At 25.3% G+C, this 26,618-nt stretch overlaps 1 protein-coding gene and 1 long non-coding RNA gene across 3 annotated transcripts in view; one reads left to right on the top strand and one right to left on the bottom strand.

The window, feature by feature from the left end:
• LOC114124844 (somatomedin-B and thrombospondin type-1 domain-containing protein) overlaps positions 1–8,594 on the top strand; it is an 83,344-nt gene extending 74,750 nt beyond the window's left edge. Inside the window, exons 4-5 of the mRNA XM_050201070.1 lie at positions 1,465–1,541; positions 7,008–8,594. Of these exons, the coding sequence (XP_050057027.1) occupies positions 1,465–1,541; positions 7,008–7,222 (292 nt within the window). The 3' untranslated portion in view covers positions 7,223–8,594. The remainder of the gene's footprint in view (positions 1–1,464; positions 1,542–7,007) is intronic.
• Positions 8,595–16,666: 8,072 nt separating this feature from the next.
• Positions 16,667–20,722, bottom strand: LOC114124842 (uncharacterized). Of its 2 annotated transcripts, XR_003592479.2 has the most exons (4): positions 20,144–20,722; positions 19,674–19,780; positions 17,812–17,894; positions 16,667–16,862 (listed from the first exon to the last, which is right to left on the bottom strand). It is a non-coding gene; the product is annotated as an uncharacterized LOC114124842 (long non-coding RNA). The 2 variants fall into 2 exon arrangements; XR_007604154.1 differs by lacking the exon at positions 16,667–16,862 and having other exon boundaries at positions 17,622–17,894; positions 20,144–20,720.
• Positions 20,723–26,618: the final 5,896 nt, after the last annotated feature.

A 26,618-nucleotide genomic window follows, 5' to 3' on the forward strand; every position in this document is an offset into this window, starting at 1 on the left:
ATTTACAGGTTTGTTGATAAACAGACCCTCACTGAAATTATTAATAAATAAGTATCTTTTTTTTTTTTTGAACATCTTTTAAGTTTATTTTTAAGACACTGGAGATTAAAGGTATTCATTTTTTTAAATAAATATTAGTACTTTCTATAATTAATAAAGACAAAAAGTACTTAAAAATGTTAAGAGAAAAATATTTGCAATCAAATTTGGTTATATTAATTTATCTTGTTGTAATATAACATATACCACTATGATTATAATATTATTATATTAAGTTTATGAACATACATTTTTAATATTTTTTAAATTGTAGAGCGTAAGACTATTTATATTTACATCAATTTGATTTTATGTACGAGCGTCTATATTGTATATACCTATAACGTCAACTATAAAACTTTATGTTGTTGTTATTATACTATATATTTATTGATAATAACTGATCGCGCTTTAATATAATATACACAATATTATGAATAATGTTTATCATAAGATGTATTCTTTATAAACATAACGAAAGTTGTTTTAGCAAAGATTCAATACACCAAACGTAATTTTAATTATGTATCTACATAATATGATATGTGTATTATTATAGATTATTGTGCTTAAACATAAATGTATAATAATACACTACAGCATATGTACTGCAGTACTCTTAAATCGCATTAACTGATCCGAAAATCCTTCGATATCGTAATAATATTTACTTTACATATATTATGTCAACATCATGACTAGATTATTACGTGTAATATGTCGGTATGTGACGTGTGTGTATCACATACCTACTATATCTTCCACTGCCGATAAATATCATTATCATAAATAATTTTAAAGGTTGAGATGAAAACTTACGAATGTGAAATTTATTGATATATTCCATATAGTTACAATGGCCAGTGGATATAAACCGGTGTCATTTTGACGTAACATTTTAATGAAAGAAAATTATGTTTTTATACACAACACATGTGATATGCGACAGGATGATCATTTTTATTACTCGCTTCTGATTATTTGCAAATATCTTAACCAAATCTTTTGGTTTCGATATTTTTTCTTTTATAGTTATTATGAAATCATTTGTGCTTTATATTACTTATATATACCATTTTAAAACGTTTTACTATTGGTTATCATAGATTTTTTAAGCTTTTCAATTCAAATGATCACCTACATTTTATAATGTGATATGTTTAATTCTATGTTATATTCAAAACAATTTTTATTTTTATAATAAAATGTCTAAGCTAAAATCATTCAAAATTCTTAACAATTCACATCATTACGATTGAAATCATTAATGATTGAAGTTTGCTTAAATTGCTCACAAATCTAACCATTGTAACCTAATTAATAATATAATACCTACAAAAGTATTGAACATATTATTATAAAATAAATATTATATTAACGCTGTTTGATATCAAAATAATAATCATTACAAAACGTATGTTTCAGGTACTGTGTTCTTTTCGAGGTGATGAAAGCGACCAAGGCCTGTAGAAAAGTGTCCGAATACTCTTTGCTTAGAGAAGGTAAGGCTCGACTACGTTAAAACCCCACTAATTACACTCGAATTCTCACCATTACTTTAAAACTGAACTCGTTGAACAAAATAAATGAACTTGAGGTAGGATTTTTCAGTATAAATATATAATAATATATAGGTATAATACAGGCATACATCCGATCTCCGACGCGTACTAGTGTCTGGTAGGTATACATTGTACCTGTCACGGTGATATAATATATGAACCTCAGCACTACGTAAAATTAGTTTTTCATACACGACAAATAAATATTTGATCGTTTTCTTTACACCCCGAATACAATAACAATTTCCGTGTTTATTTTATGAGATTCGAAACTGTTACACTCTCACTACCGGTATCACATTATTACTGCGCATAATAATTATTATAGTCTACTTCTATTAACTACTTATACATGCTGAACTTTGCGTTTAGTTTAGGCTGAAGGATTGATTATTATGGACCATATAAATGTTTATTAATCGTTATTTTTGTTATTATTTTCTATTCGAATAAGGTAATTTTTTTCACTATAGTTTAATAATAAATAAAATAATCGATAGACTATTTTAATTAATAACAATAAACTATAATATATATAAATAAATATATATATATATATGTTTCAAATATACGAAGAGTGTTTATAACATAATATTTATTAAATATAACATAAATAATAGCAAACAAAAAAAGTGATGTTTTCTGTGCATTACATTTTTTACTTAAAACGAAATGGTAAAAATTATTTACATAATATATCTACGTAATATATATATATATATATATATATATATATTATACACGTATATTTTCTGGGAAATGAAAAAACATAAATAAAATAATCAGCAATTAATTGTTGTTTAATTATCAAACATTATAATACGAGTACGTATTGTACAAATATTATGTTTTATCTAGTTTAAAATTAAATAAATAAATACATAATTCTGAAATGTAACTTTTTTTATTACAAATTTTTAATAGAATTTTTACCATATCTAATATTAAGGCTCAGAAATAATATTAAATACTTAGATACCTAATAAGTAATTTTAATAATACACCAATAAATGTGCACATATTTTATTCTTACAACGGCAGTTTGAATTTCAAAGTTTACCTATTTTTTTTAATTTATAATTAAATATTTTGCGTAAAAGTGACTTCCTAAAAGGTAGGGATTGTATTGAATAAATTTTCCTTCGGGAGGTAAATATAAAAATTGTTACTAGTTACATTATACAGGTTAGATTTTTTTCATAAAATGCCACTCACAGTTCTAGTCGTGATAATCTACTTACACAATACTCATTTAAAAATACTATTTTATAAAGAAATAAAACAAATGTGCAAGCCAATACTCGTGTACGAATATAAATAGATTTAATAAAAGTATTAAAATTAGAAATTTAAAAAATACTTAAAACTAGCTCTTAATGGTGATTAAGACATTATGTATAAACACAATGTTAATAACATAAGGGGGGGTTTCGGTAGTTCAACCGCCCAGTTATGGCCTTGCAATGTTAATAACATAAAAAAAAACAAACTTAATTTTGATTACGTATTATGACTTATGAGTATTTAAATGCATTAAAAAAGTCCTTTTATTAGAATTGTTTAAAATTGTTGGTTTATGAAAATAAACTAAAATCATTACATTTTCCACCTTTGGAAAATTTATGGTCTTTAACATTTTAGAAGTATATATTTTATGTCTTTCTTCCATTAGTTCCATTATAAAAAAGGTTTTTTGTTACTAAGTATTGTCAAAATTGCCTGTTTAAAGGAAAATTTAGAGTAAAAGACAATATTATACTCGTATACACATAGATATTAGATATATTAGATACTTACGGTTATTAAGTGTAATAATTACATTATTCATATCATTAATATTATTAATTATAAGATAGTGTACATTATTAATTATTATATTAGTAGTAAAAAATTCTAATGATAAAACTGAATGAGTTACTTATGAGTTATGTGTTTTAATTCTAATAACTTGTTATATCATTTTAATAATATCATATAAATAATTTTTTATGGGTACCTTGTAAAACTTTCAAAGCCATATTATGTTTAAATTATATAAACTTAATTAAATCGATTTCTATTTAACCGTTTCCATTCAAATGTCTTTGACAAACATTTTCGAAGAAATGAGATGCTGCTAAAGATATTAAAGTTAAAGACATCGTTTTCCATTTCATTGTTCCCATTGCATTCTGTATACAGCATCTATATCTTATTGTTACTTAACAAAAACACCTTGATACACATACTTTAAAACTAAATGTGTGAAGCTAACCTTACTTAAGTATAAGACCCGTAAAAATATACATTTAAATATAAATAAAATATTATAATAGTAATAATAAATGGCACATACACTAATGAAATTTTGTTTTAATATAATATATGTCAACTTGACACATTAAATTGTATTATTGCTTTAAGGAATTGTAAGTGTATATGTTTATAAACTTATACCCTTCAACCAACAACCATATAACATTATAACAAATTAATGATTATGAGACTTATAAGTATATATTATTATGACGAGAGTTGGTTTATGAAATATTGTAATCAATAAATAATTTTTATTTTACATAATATTGTACAAGTATACAATATGAGTCGTTTATTGTTTTTATTTTTAAATCCGTATACAGTATGAAGTAAATTTTTTGTTGAGAGGTTTAAATCTTATTACAACATTATACTTTTCTTAATATTCCACAGCATGCGTAACCGATTGCTTAGAGCTAGTCTTTTAGTTCTAATATGGTGGTCACAATTTAATCTTTGATCAAATTTTAGACTAACTTTTTATTTATGGATGAGTATTAAGAAATAAGAATACCACATACAAAGAAACATTAGAATATAGGTCTGAGGGTAAATGCAATATTAACAGATTTATTTTGAGAATTTTCAGATTTAGATAATACAAAATTACTAATTTAAGATTTTAACTTTCATTTTTATCATTTAAAAACACCAATATCGGTAAACCAATTTTCTGTACTTTCAAGATGACTTTGTAGATTATTTGACGCAATAAGAGAATCACTTTTGATAGTAATTATTATTCTACCATTAAATAGTTAGCTACTGATGTATTTTTATTTTTTAGTACTTATAATTCATCAGAAACAAAAATTATGAACAGAATAAGGGATGATATCTAAGCACATATTTCTATAAAAAATTTTTTGACTTATTAGGTCAATACTACTGCATAAATATTTTTATACATTTTTTATTTTATTTTTATTTTTAATATTAAAACCCACTCTTGTCAGCAGTTAGGTTACCTATAAAAAAAATGAGATGTGTATTTATACTAAACATATTTTCGACTTCCATCTTAGCGAGACTTATTAAGAATCAGCCTTCCTTTTAAAATCTATAACTTTAATTTTAATTAAATATTATTTTGTTTTAAAACTTAAGTATATAATTATTGTGCATATCTATATTATAAATAAATTATAATGTAAAAAATATTTTGAAGTTATTTAATATGGAAGAAAAAACACTTTATCCAATATATTATTATATATATGTAAATAACTACCTAAATAAAGTTTTAAAACTAATTCATTCACCAATTATATTCTTGCAGTGCTTAATTTTTTTTTTATTATTATTAAATAATAATTAAAAAATAAATAAATAAATAAATTTGCTTAGAATATTCTATCAAGAGATAAATTGTCTCTCTCATATACATGAATAAAATATTATTTTAATATATGCGATCGGCAACGGTCAACGAGTAATGTAAATATAATATACGTCGTACATATTCATTTAAACGCATGACTAAACCTATATTATTTAAATTATACGGATATTATTACACCAGGCGTATATCAATATCGTCAATAATCAGAGGAAAAAAAAGGTATTACCTTTTCAATACTTAAAAATAAATAAATATGTACATTAATATGTTTAATTGCTCCGATTTTTTCCGATAAAAAAAATTTATATAAAATTATTAGAATTGACAAAGTAATAAAATATTATATAATTTATTAATATTAATATTTTTTTTTGTCTAATAACTTTGAGTGAAACAATATGTGTGTTTTAAATATTTCTTTGTTTACGTATCCGGCATTCTGTATTGTTTTTATATTTGTTTTATAGATTTCTCTCTAGGTTAGTTTTTATTTTTTAGTATATCAGTAATACTATAATGTAAACTTTGCCAATTATTATTTTAAATGTATTATATACATGTATTGGGTAAAAAACGATTGCGTATGTTCTTTAATTCGTTATCGGTAATACTTTTTTAAGCTACACGATTGAGTACGATTTTACCTTAGTTTTGACTATACAAATGCGTACGAAATATTAAGCGGTGTTCAATTTTCATGAAAACTTTCATAGAACTTATAACGGACAATTGCATGGTGCTCATCCTTCAACGCATGTTGTCATTGCAATATTAAAAGAAACTCAAATGCAGGCAAGATCGATTATAATATGATCAGTTAATAATGGAAAAATAAAGAAATTGGAAAAAATAATTTAAATAGAGTTTAAAATTAAAAGAAAGTTTACAGAGCGTATAAAATTCATAAAAATGTTATCCAATATTTGAAAATAGTAGACTATAGATGACAGGAAATTTATATTTATGTATTTTAAAATAATTTATTGACGATTTTATTCATTTATTTATATGTATTAATTATATAACTATTATTTAGTTATTCTCATTTTATTTTATTGTTTATCATATCCATTTTTATAGAACTGTAGTACGTGTATACTTGATATTTATTGGGTATCTGTTGAAATTAATAAATTTGACATCGTTGTATACAATTTCATACGCAATCGTATTTTTTTTCTTAAAAATATTTTTAATCCGTCTACAGACACACATAATCGTGTTTCCAAAATGAACAAACGTATGCAAAATCGTATTCTACCCCTTGTATTTATGTTTTTTTTATGGATCAATCGATGGATGATTTACGATTCCTCATAATATCACAGTATACCTATTATATACCTATTTATCTACATTGTTTGTTGGTCATACAAAATATATAGTTATATGTATACACTATACATGGTTTGATTTAATTTAATACAAATAATTATTATCTATCATTTTGATGACTAAAATTGCTTTAAAAATAAAATTTTCCAACATCTCCGTAAATTTTTTGAAATAAAAAATTAAGAACATGTATGTAAAGAATCGTGTATTCGATCCGTATTCGATGAGTACTTATTTAATTAATTATAAATACACCGGGGCATAAGATATGATATAAAATAATCATGCTGTTTAAAATGTTAGTGTTATTTTATTCTGTGGTGCTAACGACAAAGTCTGTTGCGCCGATATCACAGGTAATCGTTATGTTATTATTATTTTTTTTATTTATTTATATCTGTATTTTATTCGCTTCCGGTTTTTCCGCACAGGTGAACGTGTATGTGTGCGCTGTGACACACAGGTGATGCGTCAGTCGCTTGGGTTCCGGTGCCCGGGCCATGGGACAATGGATCGGGCGACGAGATGGACTGTACTGTCGGCGCCCCATTGTCATGGCAAATGGGTTCGTCTCGAGTCGGCTGGACAGCAGGACGGACACTCGTGTCCGATGTGTAAAAAAGGAGCGCAGTTCGTATTCGTATAAGCCGCTGCTCACTAAGTATAAAATATATTATACGAAAACCCCTTTGATTTTTTTATATACAAATATATGTATACCTACTACACTCACCCGGTCAGTCTTCTTCCTCACTTTGACTACCCTACACCACTTCCACAGCAAATTCGGATACACGCCGTTGTGCAGCCATATATAAATACGTATACGTATATGTATAGGTATACTTGTCTTTATACTTTATACGTTTTCTTGAAAAGAATAATTTACAACAAAATAATAAAATTAGTATAACAACAATAATACTACTTTTTAAGACCGTTTTATGTTTAAGTAGGTACCGAGTGATCCGTTAAAATGTAGTGCTTCACTTCTTCATTACGAATAAATCTACATTTGTGTGCCTATTCCTTTCTCCAAAAAAAGGATTTGTTAGGTTTTTTAAATTTTAAATTCGAACTCTGAATAAACATGGTTTTTTTTAATAAACGTTTAAAATCTTGTAGTTGAGTTAACTATAACTTTTACTAGATTCTATAACATTTTACCAATTTATTTAATGCAAATGCTTATCAACATTCGATATTTACACATAATCGTTTTTGAAAAGCATTTTGCTTCTAAAAATTGTAATTATGTAAAAATACAATTCGTAATTAACATAGGTAATTAAAAACTTTTAAAAAGTCTACAAAAAAAAAATAATGAAAAATTAGATTTATGGGAAAATTTAATGTTATACTTATAATAGGTAATACATCAAATTATTAAAAAATAATTAAATTTTTTCAATAACACAAAAATATACAGCGTATTCATTTAAATGGATCACTCCTCGTATTATATTATATTATTATTTATTATACATTATATGTATACGTAACAAATACGATGTACATTGTACATATTATGACGTGTGTGTATTCCGGGCAAATACATCCTTACATTTTGTCGATTGCTATAATTATTACTCGTACATATCCTTGACGTCGGGTGTTTTAATATTGTCATTATAAGTTAATACCTATTATAATTTTTGATATTCTATAATTTCCGTCAACCTCTCTCCACCCATGAATTATTTATACTTCCAATATTATATTGTTATTTTGCATACGAAATTAAATGCTGTATATGACTATTTTTGTTTTACTATAGTATAATACCTAGTTGTTAACGAATCTACACGTTCCACTCATAAAATTTGTAAATATAAATTATAACATAATAATAGTAATTATATAAGTTTAATTATGAATCCAACTTAATTTAATAACTATATATCATTAATTATACATTAGATATTAATTAAATGTAGTACATTTTTATTTTCTGCTTTTTTCATTAGGTATTATTATTTAATTATTAATACACGCATACATTATTAGCTTTTATTTTTTTCTGTTTTTTTTTTTTTTTTTTTTTATTTAACTTAATTAGTTTAGTTTTTTTTTTATCAGTTTATTACTATAATTGTTTGTAAAATGAGAACAAAATAAAAAGTATAAATCATGTAATCCTATTTATTATATTAAGTCTGCAGATTCTTATCCTAAAATAATGTCAATAATAATAATTATTTGCTATATTATTATCTATTGTATACAAAAATAATTTATTCAACTATTTTTTAATTGTACTTATTTATATTTTCAACTAAAGGTAAGTTTTAATGAATTAAATCAGGTAAAATATAGTAAAGAAATAATATAATTGTACAGATGAAGTAAACGATTTAAAAAAAAAATGAATTACAATGAAATATATTTGGCGTATCGAATGATCATTGAATTATATGTTAACATAATTAAAATGTACTAGTTTATATAATTCGTCAGTGTATAAATATATTAATTAATTATTTATTTTATAGCAGAAAAAAAAACTATAAATATTATAGAAACTAATATTTTCAAATTATCGTGCATAGATTTTCACAAGGTATACAATCCGTACTTGATTAGGTACATTATGTTAAAAAAGTTGTTAAAAACTGATTTATTTATATGTAAACATTTGAACATTTATAAACATAAAATACATATAAGTAACAATTCGTTTAATTAATTGGGTATAATTTAGTTTCCAACTTAACTTTTTCGGTGACTTGTTAAAACACATAATCGACTGGTTAAATAGTAGTCGATTTTAAACAATGAGATATTGTATTTAAACCCTAACGGTGTCGGCTGTAAGCCATTAAAACTTATCTAGGTCAACCACAATATAATTCCTCACTGTCGACCAAAGGAGATTATACTTTTGGACATTCTTTATTTTAGGATTTTTTAGGAATCAAATTCTTTCAACAAGAGAAACTACAGTGTGTCAGTGTACTTAAATATATTTTAATAAAATGTGTTTATTTCATTTTATTATTATATCAAAAAACAAATCAAACAAAACACATCATTACTGAACATGAATTCTGCAAAAGTATGTACACCAAGTTTATGATTTCTTTGCTTATATCTTTTATCTCCGATAGAATAATTATAATATCCAAAATAATGAATGCTATATTATGAATTTATAAAATTATGAAAAATAATTATATAGGTGATTTATTTTATCGATAAATCAATTTAAAATAAATATGATACTTGATAAGAAAAAAGTTCCTATTATATTATTATATTCATAAGAAAATCCACATACATTATTTATATCAACAATTTTGTATATGTGTGGGTACGTGTGTGACGTGTGCGTGTGCGCGTAGAATGATTTTTATTAATTGCGTAGTAGTAATAATGAATGAAATCTAAACTACTTGAGAAAAATAAATATAATTTACTTTAACCCCGAACTCTATATTTTCTGTTTATTCAAAATATAATATGACTCATGTATACAATATGTTTGTACCATGTGATTACGTTTCATAATTTGTGTCGGATTGATTTATTTTGATCAAACACAAATTATTGAGACTTGATAACTGCTAGTTTTTGACCTTGTCTAAACAGTGAGCGATGACACTTCAATCGCTATATTTATGTATTACATTGAAGTTGAATTTTAACTAATTTGGATTAACTATGATTATTATGAACTATTTTAATAACATTTTAAACAAACTTAATAAAATATATTTTTTTCAAGGACCTTTATGGCAAATTATGGCTAAGCGAGTATGGTAGTACTGAAATAGTATATAATTTGTTATATATTATTTTATTTTATTTTCATCTGTATAAATGCATTATGAAATAATAGATAGACAACATAAATTTATATCGATGTATACTTGCCTATTTTTTAGATACTTTTTTCGTATCTTAACTTAATTGAAGTAAGACGCAATAGGCAAAAACCCGAAAAAATTAAAAGTGTGAACAAGAAAATTCAACTTACCTAAAGAATAAGCGACTATACGATCAATCGATGATGATGAGACTTCTGAATAATATATAGAAGCCTAAAAGAATATTATTTATTAGGTAAAGAATTACTTTTGGCTGCACTCTAATGTTCTAAGTATGTACTTACTATAAATTATACGCAAACAAGTGATTGATTAGGTAAAATTAAGAAACACCAACCAATTTTCCAGATATTCCAGTGTAGGTACTCTAATACTTCATTTTCTTTTTACTGGAACTTATATTCATAGGACGTTATATGCCCAAGAATACTCCTCCTTTCTTTTAAAAAAATTTTATAAATACATTTTCTGTTTATTAGTTTATGGAATAAAAACTAATTATCTACTGAGATTGTATTAAAATTTCAAAATTTGTCAAAATAAATTTATGGTTTTTCAGCTTTCAAGTGTTTAAAGTTTAAACTCAAAAGCATACGTTGTAGGAACAGAATAGCTATACCCCTTCCAATATTATGAATTCAACTATATATAGTATGGAAACGATAAGCTCTTTTCAGTATATAATATGTATTATAATGTCAATGTCAATGTAATTGTCACTGGGCAACACGTTTTTCATAATTATTGTATAACATCGAGTAATTAATTAATGAGTTTTCCAAGTCAAACTCTGCAGTGCATTATGATAAGTGTGCGATCGTTGTTAAATTTTCGATAAAAAAATTCATAATTTAAAAATGGTCAAAGTCCGAGATATCTACACGTAGTTGGCATTATCAACTATATTATATTATTATAAACCTGTTTGTGTTTTTTCAATACGCATGGGATAGGAAAAAATAGTTGTGAAACGCATATTATATTCATACGTTTTAGACCGTTCTGTTATTATAATTATTTTTTTTTTAAGCCGAGCGAGTTATTTAAGTCTCGCCATATATAGTCAACCCGCGCTTACTTAATACTCGTTTATATATAATATATTATACTTGAAAAGTATATATAATATATTGTTATATAGGTACATAAAATAATGTAGACCGCGAATCACAGGAGCGGATTCATGGCGAGGCGCTATCTAAACGCGCTACGACTTGCTGTACAATATTATTATAATAGTATGCTCTGCCTTTGTTTTCTGCTCTACGTTCGTGCGTTATTTACCCGTGGATTCGTCTTTTGTCTCTTGGCAGGTACAAGAACAATTATATATAAGTAGGTAGTATAATTTATGGCGGTCGCGCACACCGAATATTTTATTTTATTTAAATGTATACAAGGTGATTATATTAAAGATGAACATTCATTATTGTCTTAAAAATTTTAACGATTATAGAAATATTTTTTTATAATAAAATATGATTGAAGTCATCACAACACAAAGTTTAAAAAAAAAAGTTGTAAAATTATAAATTGCTCCAATAATGTTCTTTTTAATTCAATTTTTTTTTCTAAAACATATATTTTCAAAAAATTTCAAATTTCAAAAAATAAGTGTTACTTTTAAAATAATCACTCTGTATTATATGTTTAAAACAAGATCTATTTTTATTTATTGTAAATTGTTAAACAGATGATTATTTTTCTATGTCTAAATTAAAAATTTTAACTTTGAATTTCTAAGCTATTAAACTTAATACTAAAGATATTAGTTATTAATATAATATGGTTTTGCATAGAGTGTAGAATAGATGTAAAGTTTAATCAGGACAAAGTACAAGGGCAAATTTTAAAGATTCGATTGTAACATATTAGGTGAAGACAGATATTTTGGAAACCCTCAAGGGCTCTTTTATTAGAATTCTTGGCAGAACCCTAGATGACAAAGCCATACGTCTATATTGATTTTATATAAAATAAATTTAAGAGATAATGTCAAGTTTGAACATAGAAGTGGCCTCAATAAGTGAATTCTATAGTCCAGCTTTTTGTGCTTAGCTTCAATAAACTAACTGTAATAAATAAAGTCTTTTTTTTGTCAAACTGACACATTAGACTTACATTTTTTCAACTGCAACAAAATTAATAACACCATCAACCCTCACTAATCTAAGAATAAAATATCCTGATCAAATATTAGGTAAACGCCTAATTTTTTTCATCGCGTTTACATATCTATTAGGTATTTACTACATAGAATGAAATTTTTAAAACATTTAGAATTTAAATAAGCTTAATGCTATTTATACAAAAAATCTATTTAAACTTTAAACGAGTATACTGTATTCACTTCATAAAACATTGAAACAAAATTAATTATTTAATAAGTGATTTTTCAATATTTTAGTAACCTTTAGTACACTTTAGTAAAATTATTCTAAGGGAACGACTATTGGTATAAAAATGTTAATAAAAATATCTATGAGCTCTAATTTGGAAAATATCAAAATAATAAAATACTCATTTTATTTTAAATAATAATAATAATATACGACATAATAATTTTGTTAATAACAACTGTATAAAGAAATAAAGTGAAAACAGAATATGAATATGAATATCACCGGTTGACACACAACCGTATACAATTCAACAATTGTTAGAAATTCTTTAGAAACTCTTCGAGCGTGTTAGCTTTATAGCTGACTTGGAAGTGGTTTCTATACATCATGAAAGAAAATATTTCACAAATGATTATTATATTCATAACACACGTGTATAATGTATATTTACATTTTACATAACATCATTAATGACAGTTAATAATTTCATAAAGCTGCAATTAACACTAATAACATTTTAATTATTATTGAATAATTTTAATAAATAATAAAATTTATTTTTTCTTCTACGAAGCCAAAGACAAATTGTAATAATAAATAAAGATAAACTCTAATTTATAAATCATCGCAATATTGAATTCAACGAGGTAATGAATAATATATTTATAATAACATCAAATAGTTCCAATATGTTGCAATAGCTATATAATTATGATACTTGTTAAAAATAGAAATGTACAATAGTTTTTAAATCCATTATAATATACTTGTGATTTTCAATGATTATGTCGGATTACAACTCGTAAGCAGATAACTCATTGAAACTACTATATAGAAAAGGATGATTTGGAAGAACATAACCTCTGCCCTAAATAAATTTTCTTCATATCCAACCTATGTCAGATAGGTACAAAAAGTATTTTAAATTTAATGTGGGCCTTCTATGCAATATATACTTAGTATAGGTTACCTATATAGGTCAGTCTCTGAGTTATATAATATTTTAGTTATATTTGAGCCTATTGCCATGACATAAATGGAGGTATTTATTACGTACGTAATAAATTTCACTATTATTTTGACTAGATTTTTACAGGATGCGATGTCGTTTGAAAACTTTAAGACTCTAAAGATACACGTTTAATAATAAATTAGCTAGAGAACAGAATTGAAAAAATATGACGTGGCAAAAACAAGATTTGCCGCAAATAAAAAATAAAACCAAATTTTTATTTTGTTTAAAAATCAATCTACCTAAATAAGTAAATCCTTACATACACTTTTACATACGCAACACGCCATTTTCATAAATATAATATACATTAGATATATATATCTTTATACACAAATCACATAGATATTATAGTTGAACGTTTTACAGTCTGAGAAAATAGTTTCAAACGGTCATTTATAAAGAGCAAATGCATTGTTTTACTGTTTATGACAAATACGCCGAGACTTTGGAACGTGATCGTAAAGAGGACAACTTTTATAACAACAGTAATTCCGAAACGGAAGTTTTGGACTAGCCGTCAATCCGGAGGACATCTGGCGTAGCCTGAAAACTTTTGGTCGTGTACAATCTAAACGATTCGGTGTGGATTTTAAAACGTGTGTTGTATAAATATACCCAACGTAATAACGTTCTGTATGGTAAAATCAGAATAATTAAATTTAAATGTCAACAAATCCATCATCAAATACAAATCGAAACGATTACGAATAGTACCTGTATTACAATAGGTATAAATTAATTAATTTTAAGTGTTTTATATTTTATTTTAAAACGTAATCGATTTTTTGTGAAATAAAATAACAGTATAATATGAAATATTATATTTTAAGTCAGAGATGATACTGTTAATCCATACCTAAAACAATATATATATATATATATGTATATATATATATATATTTTGTCATAACGTAGATATATAATACGGTAAAGATGGATTAAATGGAAGTTAAAAAGTTAAATTTTTTAAACTTTTAAACTTAACTACCTAGTTTAATTGACTGTTGAAACTTGAAATAATTTTTTTTCAGTTGATTTCATAATAATCTATCAAGTTAAAATTAAAAGTGTTTTTGACATTTTTGGTTTTAATGGTTTTATACCATATGACTATATAATATCTATAGGTACCGTTTTAAACAAAAACAATCTAATATTATAATAATAGTAATACTATAACTTCTGTTTTTTGACAAAATAATACTATATATAGGTAGATAGGCTCAAAATACTATTTATGTGAGCTGCGTACTAATACAAAAATAAATCAAGTAGGTAACTTATTTTAAACTGAGTTATGTTCATATTTTTCCATATGAACTTAATAACTTTAAACTTAGTTAAATTTATTATTTGGAAGCTCCTAACTTAACAATATTGTGTTCACTTAACTTATCTTAATTTAATTATTTTTATTAACTTTCCCATCCTTGAAATATAGTAGGTACTATATAGTGTAAATAAATTAAAAGTTTGTCAACTATATTGTAATTATGTAAGTTTTTTCTTACAACAAAAGATTATTATATAATGGTAAACCAAGATAGTGGTTTTTGTAAGTAGTACTTACCTATGTATGATAACGGGATTTCACAGTTTTAACAAACACTTTTTAACTCTTTATTATCAGTTTATCATTGTAGTAACTGTTACCAATATGAGATTTAACTGATTTTAAGCATAATAAAAAGTTATTTATTATAAAAGTTATTTACTTTTACTAATAATAAATGATAACTGTAATTACTAATAATAAATTAATTACGAGTGAAGTATAATAGATAAGAGAATAGTGATTTTTCACTATGTCCATATTTTCGAATTTATGGATTTGCAGCACTTAAATTTTTAAAAAAAAATGGAATATTGAAAAAAAATAAATCAGTAAGTCGACAATGTTTAGTTACCTGTTACTTACAAAAATTATGACTACTATTCCGAGGTTCGAAAATTATCTAATGCAAACAATAATTGTAGTATTAAGTGAAAATATTTAAATTAATTTTGATATTAGTAATATAGCAACAGATAACTGTTGATGAATAATGATATTGCTAGCCACAAGCCAATATCATATTTAAGTGAATTTCAGTGCATTGGATATTTTTTTCTCTCGAGTCCACGCCAACTACCAAGCTTTACACATTTTTGATAAACTAATTTCGATATATTAATTTTAATACCTATTAGATTAAATTGACTTACTATAAAAAATTAAAGGTAATAATATTATCTAAGGTATATTGTAAGATTAATATTTTAATTTTAAAACGAATTATGCATTTTTTTTAAATTATAATATTTTACATATTCATATAATACACTTAAAGTATAAAATAAAAAATATCAATATAAACCTATATGAGATACCCTAAAGCTTAGATCATAATAGTTTTATAATAAGCTTTATAACAAGTTAATTTATTCTAATATTAAAGCAAACGATATAATAAATTTGATTTTTCTAAAGCGTATGTTGCTGATTTTAAAATAATATAAATCCAAACATCGGGTTAGATTAAAGTGTATGGCTGTTTAAATTTTTCGTTTATACTTAAGAGCATATTATACAGAATACGTATAATAGTATATTATATTATTATAAATTAAAAATCTGTACAAAAAAAAAAAAAATGCAGTAACTTACATATTTTTTAGTAAGTATAGTAAGTATAAACATAAAAACATGAAAGGGGTTGATTGAAGGAGTCACCCATTAGTGACACTTAACTTGATTAATTTTTTTTACTTTGTTTTACATTTATTTATTTTTAATTAGAATTTTTTAGTTATAAGATTAAATATTATTATATTTTTAACAAGTCGCATAACGGCTTCCTTTTTTTAACCTATGACGATGATTTCTTAACAATGTTAAGATAGAAAGATCCTATGTAAATGGGGATTGAGATGACTTTGAAGTTCCTTACAAAAGCGTATAAAAAAACATGATCATTATCAAAAGTATTCATCATTTCAAATCTTTATGCATCCAGATTGAAGATATAGTGGAGAATTGGAGTCTTCGAAAAGCTACGTTTTGGATTGCTTGAATTAGATTTTTTCAACATATCCCAAAGTTGTTGTCCATAACTCATAATTCTAAATGGGCATAAGAAGAACTATATAAATTAGTATAAAATACTAATACTAATACTAATTAGTATTAGTAAATTTTATAAAATGGTTTTATCGGTACTGTTATTATTAAAAAAACAAGAAGAAGAAAGAGAAACGTATGCATATAATAATGTCATTTCATGTCAGTCATTTAATCAAGTGAGTTCCAAATACAACACCACAATATAGTTTTTAAAAATTGAGTAGAATATATTTTTAGGAGGACATAATAATAAATCGTAAATTATATAATAATCCGTTTACATTACAAACAATGACTTTTTTATCATAAAATTATTTACAAAAGACTGTATAAAACATTTAATTTATTTAATTTAACCTACCTGTTTGATGGATCGAATTATTTTATCAAATAATAAAATAACCGTGATAATTGCATTATTCGTTAACTATTACAAAACAACTAAACTTTGAATGGTCGACAAAAATGATGTAAATGTCATACAATTTAACGAGGTAATGGATTAAAATATGTATATAAATGCAAATTAACAAATTAATATTAATATACTTCTAAAAACACTATAGGAGTTACGAAAGCATTATATATTATTTATTAATCAGCTATAATTTATCAAACAGATACGACTTTATGTTTAAAAAACAATTGAATACTTTTTAATTTTTTTTATGAATTTTGTCACCAATATACAATAACTGAATATAATATATTATTTTATATAGAATTATTAATTCGTAGATTTGCATTAAATACAATAGTAACAATTATTGGTTAAGGTAAATATAAAAATACATTTTTCTCGATGTTTTAAGCTAAATAAATTATGTGTATCGTTTCATTAATGAAAGTAATTTGATTACAAATGCAATTTAATACAGTCACACACTTTACATCATTTATTTAATGAGTAGTAAACTATAAAAATAGAAGTTTTTAATTTTGACGTACCTACTCAATTTATGACACATGACGTTAATGTCCTCAGCAATTTACAACGGTTCAGTTTCAGCAACCAACTTTCAACTTCCCAACTAAAAATTAAGTAAAAAAAATAAATAAAATAATAATAATTAAAAGTTGTGTGCAACGAAAATTAATTTACACGTCTCGTTGCTTTGACAAATTAAGTAGACAACTTAATAAAAATTTTATAAAAATTAAAAACATACAATTTAAACTTTACAAGATTCATTACAATTTTAAACTTAAATCTTTAAATCAATTGTATTTCGTTATAAGTACCGTATTTACAACTAAATAGGTTAAAAAGAAAAGAGACTGAAATTTTTATTTTTATTGTTTTCAAACGTGTTTTATTAGGTATTAAGGTATTAGGTAGGAACTTAAGAGGACATCTTGCCAGCATATGTTGTTACTGTCATACAAATATACTACAATGCGATTTAAAGTTCATTTAAACCAATTACGTAATACAATTCGGTTAAATACTAAATTAAATTGACGAAAAAGAACACTGTATATTACGAGTATTCCTTTTGGTTTTTTATAATATTTTCCATTCTTATAACTCGCTTAAAAATTATAGTATCATAAAAAACCAATGAAAAACACAATTTATACCTTTAAAACTGTATTATATCAATTCATAATACTATTTTAAACTAAAATAACACACAATTAAAATTATAGAATATACATTTTAATATGTTATACCATATTATAATATATAGGTTAGGTTATGTGTAATCTATAATAGGATATAACTAGAGCTCGGATTTTAAAGCATATTATGCTTCTTTTTTTATATATAAGATAGAAATCTAATTTTTATACATATACATTCGTTTCACGTCATTTTGATTCCAAATAAATCAATTTATTTTTATTTTTTATTGCTTTTTTCAATTATTCCAGTTGTGTATTTTTTATATGTTTATTATGGTATTATAATGAAAAAAAAAAATAAGGAATAAGAAATGTAAAAACCCAGAATACGGATATTGGATTATTATTGTTTTCGTTATCGGTTTGTTTATTAAATTTATTGAACGTATAAATTATCAATTTACATATAGCCTGCATGTAAGTGCAATACCTATACGGTCAGTATGCTTATAACATCGATATCAACCATTTCAAAATTTAAGATCTAGTGTTTTAATTTGAAACCTCTTATATGAGGTATGCACTTCAGTAGATGTAGAGAGTTTGTTTTCTACGTTTAAAAAAATTCTGTCAGGCAATAGAGTCAGTTTCACTACTGAAAATCTAGAGAAATACATGGTAGTTAATACTTTTTTTTAATTTAAATTATATTTAAAAATTTTTTATTCATTTTTATAATTAGTTCATGTTAAATTGTGTTTAGGCTTTTTTCTTTGTTTTTTTTAAACAATCGTGTGCTATTTTTAGTTGCTTATTACACTTTAAAATAATAAAATCCGAGCCCTATTATAACTTAATGTCAATGTGAAACGAAGACAACACTCATGATCCAACTACATCTTAACCTAAGCACCTGCAATTTTCTTATATGGTGTTGAATGGGTATGTGTATTTTATAATTTAAACATAATAATTTAACACTACGATATGCTACAAAAGGTATGTAAAATATAAAATGTTTATTTGAATAAAAATCTTTTCCCTGTATAATACTTTGACAAAGTATATATTATTAATGCAAATTTAGTAAAAAGTAAGTATAAGTCTTATTGATAAATAAACGCTAGCTATTACATTATACACTGTAGGGCAAAAATACTAAGTCATTATATTTATCCAATCGCCATATAATATTTAGTAATGCGTATAATATGAAAAAAAATTATTTACTTTACGGTACTTACTTTATGAAGACTTCATTTGAAGAGACTTGTCAATTTTTGGTGGGTGCATTCTAAATATAAGTGGGTGCTAGAAATTGATGTTCAAAGTCTACAAAATCTTAATTGGTCTGAAAAATTGTCTTATTTAGAGGGTGGTGGAAGTGTTACCTCATACACCCTTTCATGCTGCAATATAATATATACATTTGTATCTACTGATACAAAATATAATATTGTTGTCAAAACAATAACAACTATAGGTACTATAGAAAAGTCGCTAAAATTGAGATGTATAAAAAGTACTAGACACTTTAACTAATTTTCAAATTAAGAAATATAATTGTTTTATATCTGATAACTAAGGCGTTTACTATAACTTAATGTACTTATAACACTTTAAAAAGATAGGTATTAAATCGAAAAAAAAAAAACAATTTAAATTTTAAAAATATAAAATAATGGCATTGGCGTCTAGTTTGCGACAATATTACCTGTACATAATATAATGTACCAAATATTATTTATGCTTTCGAATTTTTCTCGTTTATTGACTTTCCGTCTGTGCACGCGCTATTGAAAATATTCTCCAGGAGTAGACGTAAACGCGCGTTCGCGGAGCCGACAAGATTATCTGGTACTACGATTTAATTTCCGGTTAAAACAACTTGGTCCTATGAATTATATTTCCATGACAATGTCGGCGCACCGCATCGGAGTACAGTATAATCAGACAGGTAGGTCGGAATAATAAGTGTTTATAATATTATATTATATTAACATAAAAACCGCTTTAATATATTATAAAATTGCGTCGCGTCGCCCGCAACGAATGAATCGACGTGATAGGTGCGTAGATATTAGATAATGTTAAGGATCCAACCCGACCGCCGACCCTCAAGTGTACCCACATTCGAGTCCGCGATCGAGATGATATACGTATTTTAATATATACCACGGTTAATGGTTTACAATTACGCTAAGTATACCTGGTACGAGGGATGGGCGACCGCGGCTCCGTCGTCGTCGTCGTCGCGTACACATATTATTATTAATACGCGTGACGTACATTATGTACAGTAGGAGGTGTGGGCGATGTGGTTTTTCGAGAGGTAATATATTATTATTGTTTTCGGGTTTTAATCATCAATTAACATCACATAAATTATTATGATGCGTATACGTATTATTATAATAATATAAAGTTCTGCGGCCGAATACCTCGTGTGTGCGCGGGCGCGTGTTCATTAAGCGTGCAATTTAGACGGCATATTATGCATGTGTAGTAAACAATGCGGAAGGGGTTTTACACGCGCTGTTTAATTCCAGACGCTTTTGTTCCGCCGAAATACCTGTTCATCAGCGAAATCAAGAGGAACCATTAGTAACCGTCAAAAGTTCGCGGTACGATAAATTGAGCCGGATTTAATGCACCGGGACAAAATTGTATATATAGTTATCGGCGATTAAATGAAATGTGCTTTGCAACGGATTTTTAATGAACACCGCCGCGGCTCGGCGGCGGCAACAGAAGCGTTATAATAATATATCGTTATATATACGTATTATACACAGTGTTGCACGTACGCGACCTAGGAGCTACCAGTGTGCCATTATATTATAATCACGCACAGGGTGGTTCTTTTTAAGGGTTTCCCACTAAAAATAGTTTGTAAAATTCGCCCGATCGTAATGAACAGCAGTAAACACTAGATCAAATATCACATCTACTTTACAATATGTTCGTAAAAATATTTTTGAATACCAGTATTCTGAGTAGAAGACATTTTTAAAGTTAATTACTACCTACACTACTCGTTCAAATTTTGAATTAGGCACATGGAAATTTTCAAAATAATTATCCCCTATAAATAATTATTTATAGTAAAAAGGGTTGGATCTCATTTGAAAAACAGAAGTTAGTGTCATTACAAGATACTCCTTAAGCGATACAAAATATAGCGAAAATTTGAAAATACGGTCTTAAAAAAAAATTGATAAACTTCAAATTCATAATTTTAATAAATTAATTTTTAGATGAAAAAATGGCAGTAAGCAGTAAACACCCTAAATCGCACCCTGTGTATATACTATATAGCCACATGCGTACGTGTATGTGTAAGCTTATGGAATATTGTATACTATATTTATTTAATATATATTATATATATATATATATATACCGATTATAATTCTAATTAAGGTCTTCGGGATTATAGACCTACGCGCGTTTGTCGACATTCGAAACGTTTTGCGACATAATATTATATTCAATACCTATACTGGCTATATATTGTGCAATGTCTCGACTAGATAATGTGCAACCAAGTTCATTTGCAGCACACACAAACGTGTCCGTATGGCCATATATAAATTATATATATATTCCAGCTATGACCTTTCTTAAATTTTCCATTTAAATCGCCATAGGACCTGTTTTTCGTAATTTTTCATATAACACAAATTTTAGTTCAGTACATAAAATATACGAAGTAACGGATCATATAAATTTCATTTGTTTATTATTATCAGTGTTTGATACCTACTTGAAACTCCTAAAATCGTCAGAACAAGTGCTAAAAAAACACTTACAAACTCTATAACTCGAGTATAAGTCATAACTAATAATAGATAATAATGCTAATCAAGGGTTTTAAAACATAAATAATAAACGAAAAAATGAGAACACTAAATTTGTCTAAATGGTTACCTTCCTTTAACTCTAAAAAAACAAACAATTTCATTAAAAAAAATGTTTAATACTATATTTTAAAATACTAAATATTTGTACTTAAGCTCTCGATTCTGTAAAAACCTATTAGTTTTGTCAAGGTCATCACCTACTAATAACTTCAAAATAGATTTTTTTTTTTATCAAAAACAACAAAACACATAGAAAAAAACAAATAAAAAGCATAGAAAAATTCATCGAAATAAGCAAAAATAAACATATTCAAATTTCAAATGTTAAATCGTAGTTACTTGGCATAACACGCTGCTAAATTTCAGTCAAATCAGTCAAGTATAAAATAAACAAACTCTTTAAACCTTGCATATGAATATATTGTTTAAATTATATTAGAGATATATAATATATATATATATATATATATACCGATTATAATTCTAATTAAGGTCTTCGGGATTATAGACCTACGCGCGTTGTCGACATTCGAAACGTTTTGCGACATAATATTATATTCAATACCTATACTGGCTATATATTGTGCAATGTCTCGACTAGATAATGTGCAACCAAGTTCATTTGCAGCACACACAAACGTGTCCGTATGGCCATATATAAATTATATATATATTCCAGCTATGACCTTTCTTAAATTTTCCATTTAAATCGCCATAGGACCTGTTTTTCGTAATTTTTCATATAACACAAATTTTAGTTCAGTACATAAAATATACGAAGTAACGGATCATATAAATTTCATTTGTTTATTATTATCAGTGTTTGATACCTACTTGAAACTCCTAAAATCGTCAGAACAAGTGCTAAAAAAACACTTACAAACTCTATAACTCGAGTATAAGTCATAACTAATAATAGATAATAATGCTAATCAAGGGTTTTAAAACATAAATAATAAACGAAAAAATGAGAACACTAAATTTGTCTAAATGGTTACCTTCCTTTAACTCTAAAAAAACAAACAATTTCATTAAAAAAAATGTTTAATACTATATTTTAAAATACTAAATATTTGTACTTAAGCTCTCGATTCTGTAAAAACCTATTAGTTTTGTCAAGGTCACCACCTACTAATAACTTCAAAATAGAATTTTTTTTTTTATCAAAAACAACAAAACACATAGAAAAAAACAAATAAAAAGCATAGAAAAATTCATCGAAATAAGCAAAAATAAACATATTCAAATTTCAAATGTTAAATCGTAGTTACTTGGCATAACACGCTGCTAAATTTCAGTCAAATCAGTCAAGTATAAAATAAACAAACTCTTTAAACCTTGCATATGAATATATTGTTTAAATTATATTAGAGATATATAATATATATATATATTATTATTTATTTATTTATTATTATATTTTTCTATACCTACAATAATCTTTTTTTTATCATCCTTGGATACCGCTTTACTGTGAAGTTCAAACTGATAAAACCACTGTTAAATTGTTGTTACAACCATCAGATAACCATCAGTAATATCAGATAAAATAAAAAGCTTCACAATTAATGTAATAGTAATTTGTTGTTAATTAAAATTACGTAAATACTGTCACAAATTAGTCATGTTTCACTCTATAGTTTAATTGGTACTTTACTCATCATAACAAGTTTTATATTAAGTATACACAAAATTTGAGATGAAATTTTTTTAGAGGAAGTCAACATTTTTCAAATTTTTGTATTCACAATATTAAATTTAATGTTAGGTCTTTAAAATATAATATAATTACTAAGGGAAAGGGAATACACGAATCCCCTTTGAATCCGCCTCTATAATTTAACGAAGATACGTAAAGTCATATCATAAAACTATTTATTATATAATTAGACAAGATATTTTATCGGATGTTTCAAGATTTTCCGTACAGACTTTTAGAACAACTATTTTGTGTTATGAAAGTGGAAGGAAGCAACTAGAGCTCAAATATTGGGAATGCTGAAATAATGTAATGATTATAGACCCGTGAAGGCTACGCTCCCACATCCATAAATACCACTCTTTAATTTATAAACTGCAATAAGTAATTATTATTCTAAAACAACATCAATATTTTTAGTATAAAAATATATACTTTTATTTAATAACAAACCACTTTTTTACATTATCTTAAACTATATATAATTGTATAATCAGTGGCGTATTTACGGGGGGAGGTTCGGGTTCAACCCCCCCCCCCCCCCAAGAACCTATCATTTGAATCAGATATTGATAAATTTTTAAAATATATTGAACGTTTTAAAAATGTATATAATGTATACTATGCAAATATAAAATGGTAAACACAAACACTCAGTCAACGATAGTCAACGGTGAAATAATGTTTGATATCTTATGATTTAGTCGATCTTATTTAAAATGTATAAGAATTTAATACGTTAATAGTAATACTACACTTTTCCATAGCGTATAATATCTATACAGTGCTATTTGGAGTGACCCTATCACAAAACTACCTTATAAACTATCCATTCCCTTGTAGCCCGTACATGTGTACTTGATAGCTAATTGTTCATCAATTATAAGAATTGCAATCATGATGTATCATGAATTATGTCTTATGATCAAATCATTAAAATTGTTTTTTTTTTGATAAATATCTTATATTTTAAAAATAAGATTGGTGATGTATATCTATAATTATTATAGGTAGGCCTAAAAAACAAGGAATACTAAATTTGAACTCGGGAGTGCTAAAGAGTAAAGACCCTTTTACACCCCAAAAAATAGTTTCGTAGTTACTATAGTTGCGTCAACACAAGGAATCACACAGAAATCGTAAACCTATTTTATGTGATTACGAAATTTTCAAAACAAAGCTCTATATAATACCTCATTCATTTAAAACATAATATTATATGGCTGTTTATAGCCTATAAACACATAATGCGACAAAATTGTCATCCTTCAAAACCACTATTTTGATATGTTAACCACGGATTTGGGAATATTTAGATGCCGCAACGTATTATTATATTAAACCATGACAACACTAATGGTTTTCGTTAAAAAAATAATTTTGTTAGTTATTTAATGAATATTATTGTCGCATAATCAAATTAAAATCTTTGCATTTGTAAAACCTACAATAGGATTTTTATTTCACTTTATTATTTACACTATATTGTACTGTATTAGTGTACCTACCCCTATGTAAGTTCTATAGTAATTAATACTATATAAATACTATCACATCAGCAAGAGTACATCGATTTACATAGATTTTCAAGGACGACTGTGATTATGTCTGTTCTATAAATTATAACTATGAAAATTGCAAATTTAATGTATATTTAAATACTTACTTTTGAAATAAAAATATCCGTGTCCGTTAAAATAGTGAGTAGTCGATCGTTTGAAATACGATTACGTGAAGTTATGGAGTGTTCAAGTTCCAAAGGTCCGTAGAAAAAATAAACATTCTAAAACCAATAAATTTCTCTCAACGTTTACATTTTTAAGGTACAAACTACAAAGTATTTCCGTTTATACCTATGATGTACTACAATGTATAGACAATAATATATATATTATATGTGTTTACATTTATATATTTAAATATATTTAGTGGTTTAACAATAATACTAATCATCTTTAAGAATTACTTGTGGTGGTGGTAGAGAGTTACATCAATACATGTTACATATTACAGATTTTAGATTTAACATACATTTTACAAATAAAGAATATAAATAAATTATACAAACCATTAATACATTAAGTACATTAATCATAATAATAAATGGTAATAGCAATTTTAACAATAATATTAACAGTAAATAAATAATTCTAAGAAAATAAATAATCACTTATTAATAGTATATCTTTAAGATTTCTGGTTCTTTAATATACATTTTTTTTTTTTTAATCAAAAGGCATAGAATTAAAGTATGTAAGACCTAGTAGTCAATGAATTTTCTACCAAAAGATTTTTTTGTGAATTTAATTTTTATATAAGCCTTAATTCTCTTTTGATATTGAAGTTAATAAATTCATCGGAGTTGTATTATTTCGTACCATCCATATAATCGCTATTTTTTTAAATGAACTTTTTACTGGTAATACATTAAATATTGTAAAGTTTTCATTAGTAGAGCCTTATAGACAATTTTTATTTAAGCAGATTATAATAATAGTTTAATAATATTTAGTATTTTTACACTAAATCGGTATTTTTAGAAAAACAGCAATAGTAAGTTATGTAGTTTCTCAGCGCTTATAATAAGTAAAATCGTTATTTTTTGTTTATTTATCTAATTCGTCCAA

The sequence above is a fragment of the Aphis gossypii genome, chromosome 2, assembly GCF_020184175.1.
Source record: "Aphis gossypii isolate Hap1 chromosome 2, ASM2018417v2, whole genome shotgun sequence".
Taxonomy (NCBI): domain Eukaryota; kingdom Metazoa; phylum Arthropoda; class Insecta; order Hemiptera; family Aphididae; genus Aphis; species Aphis gossypii.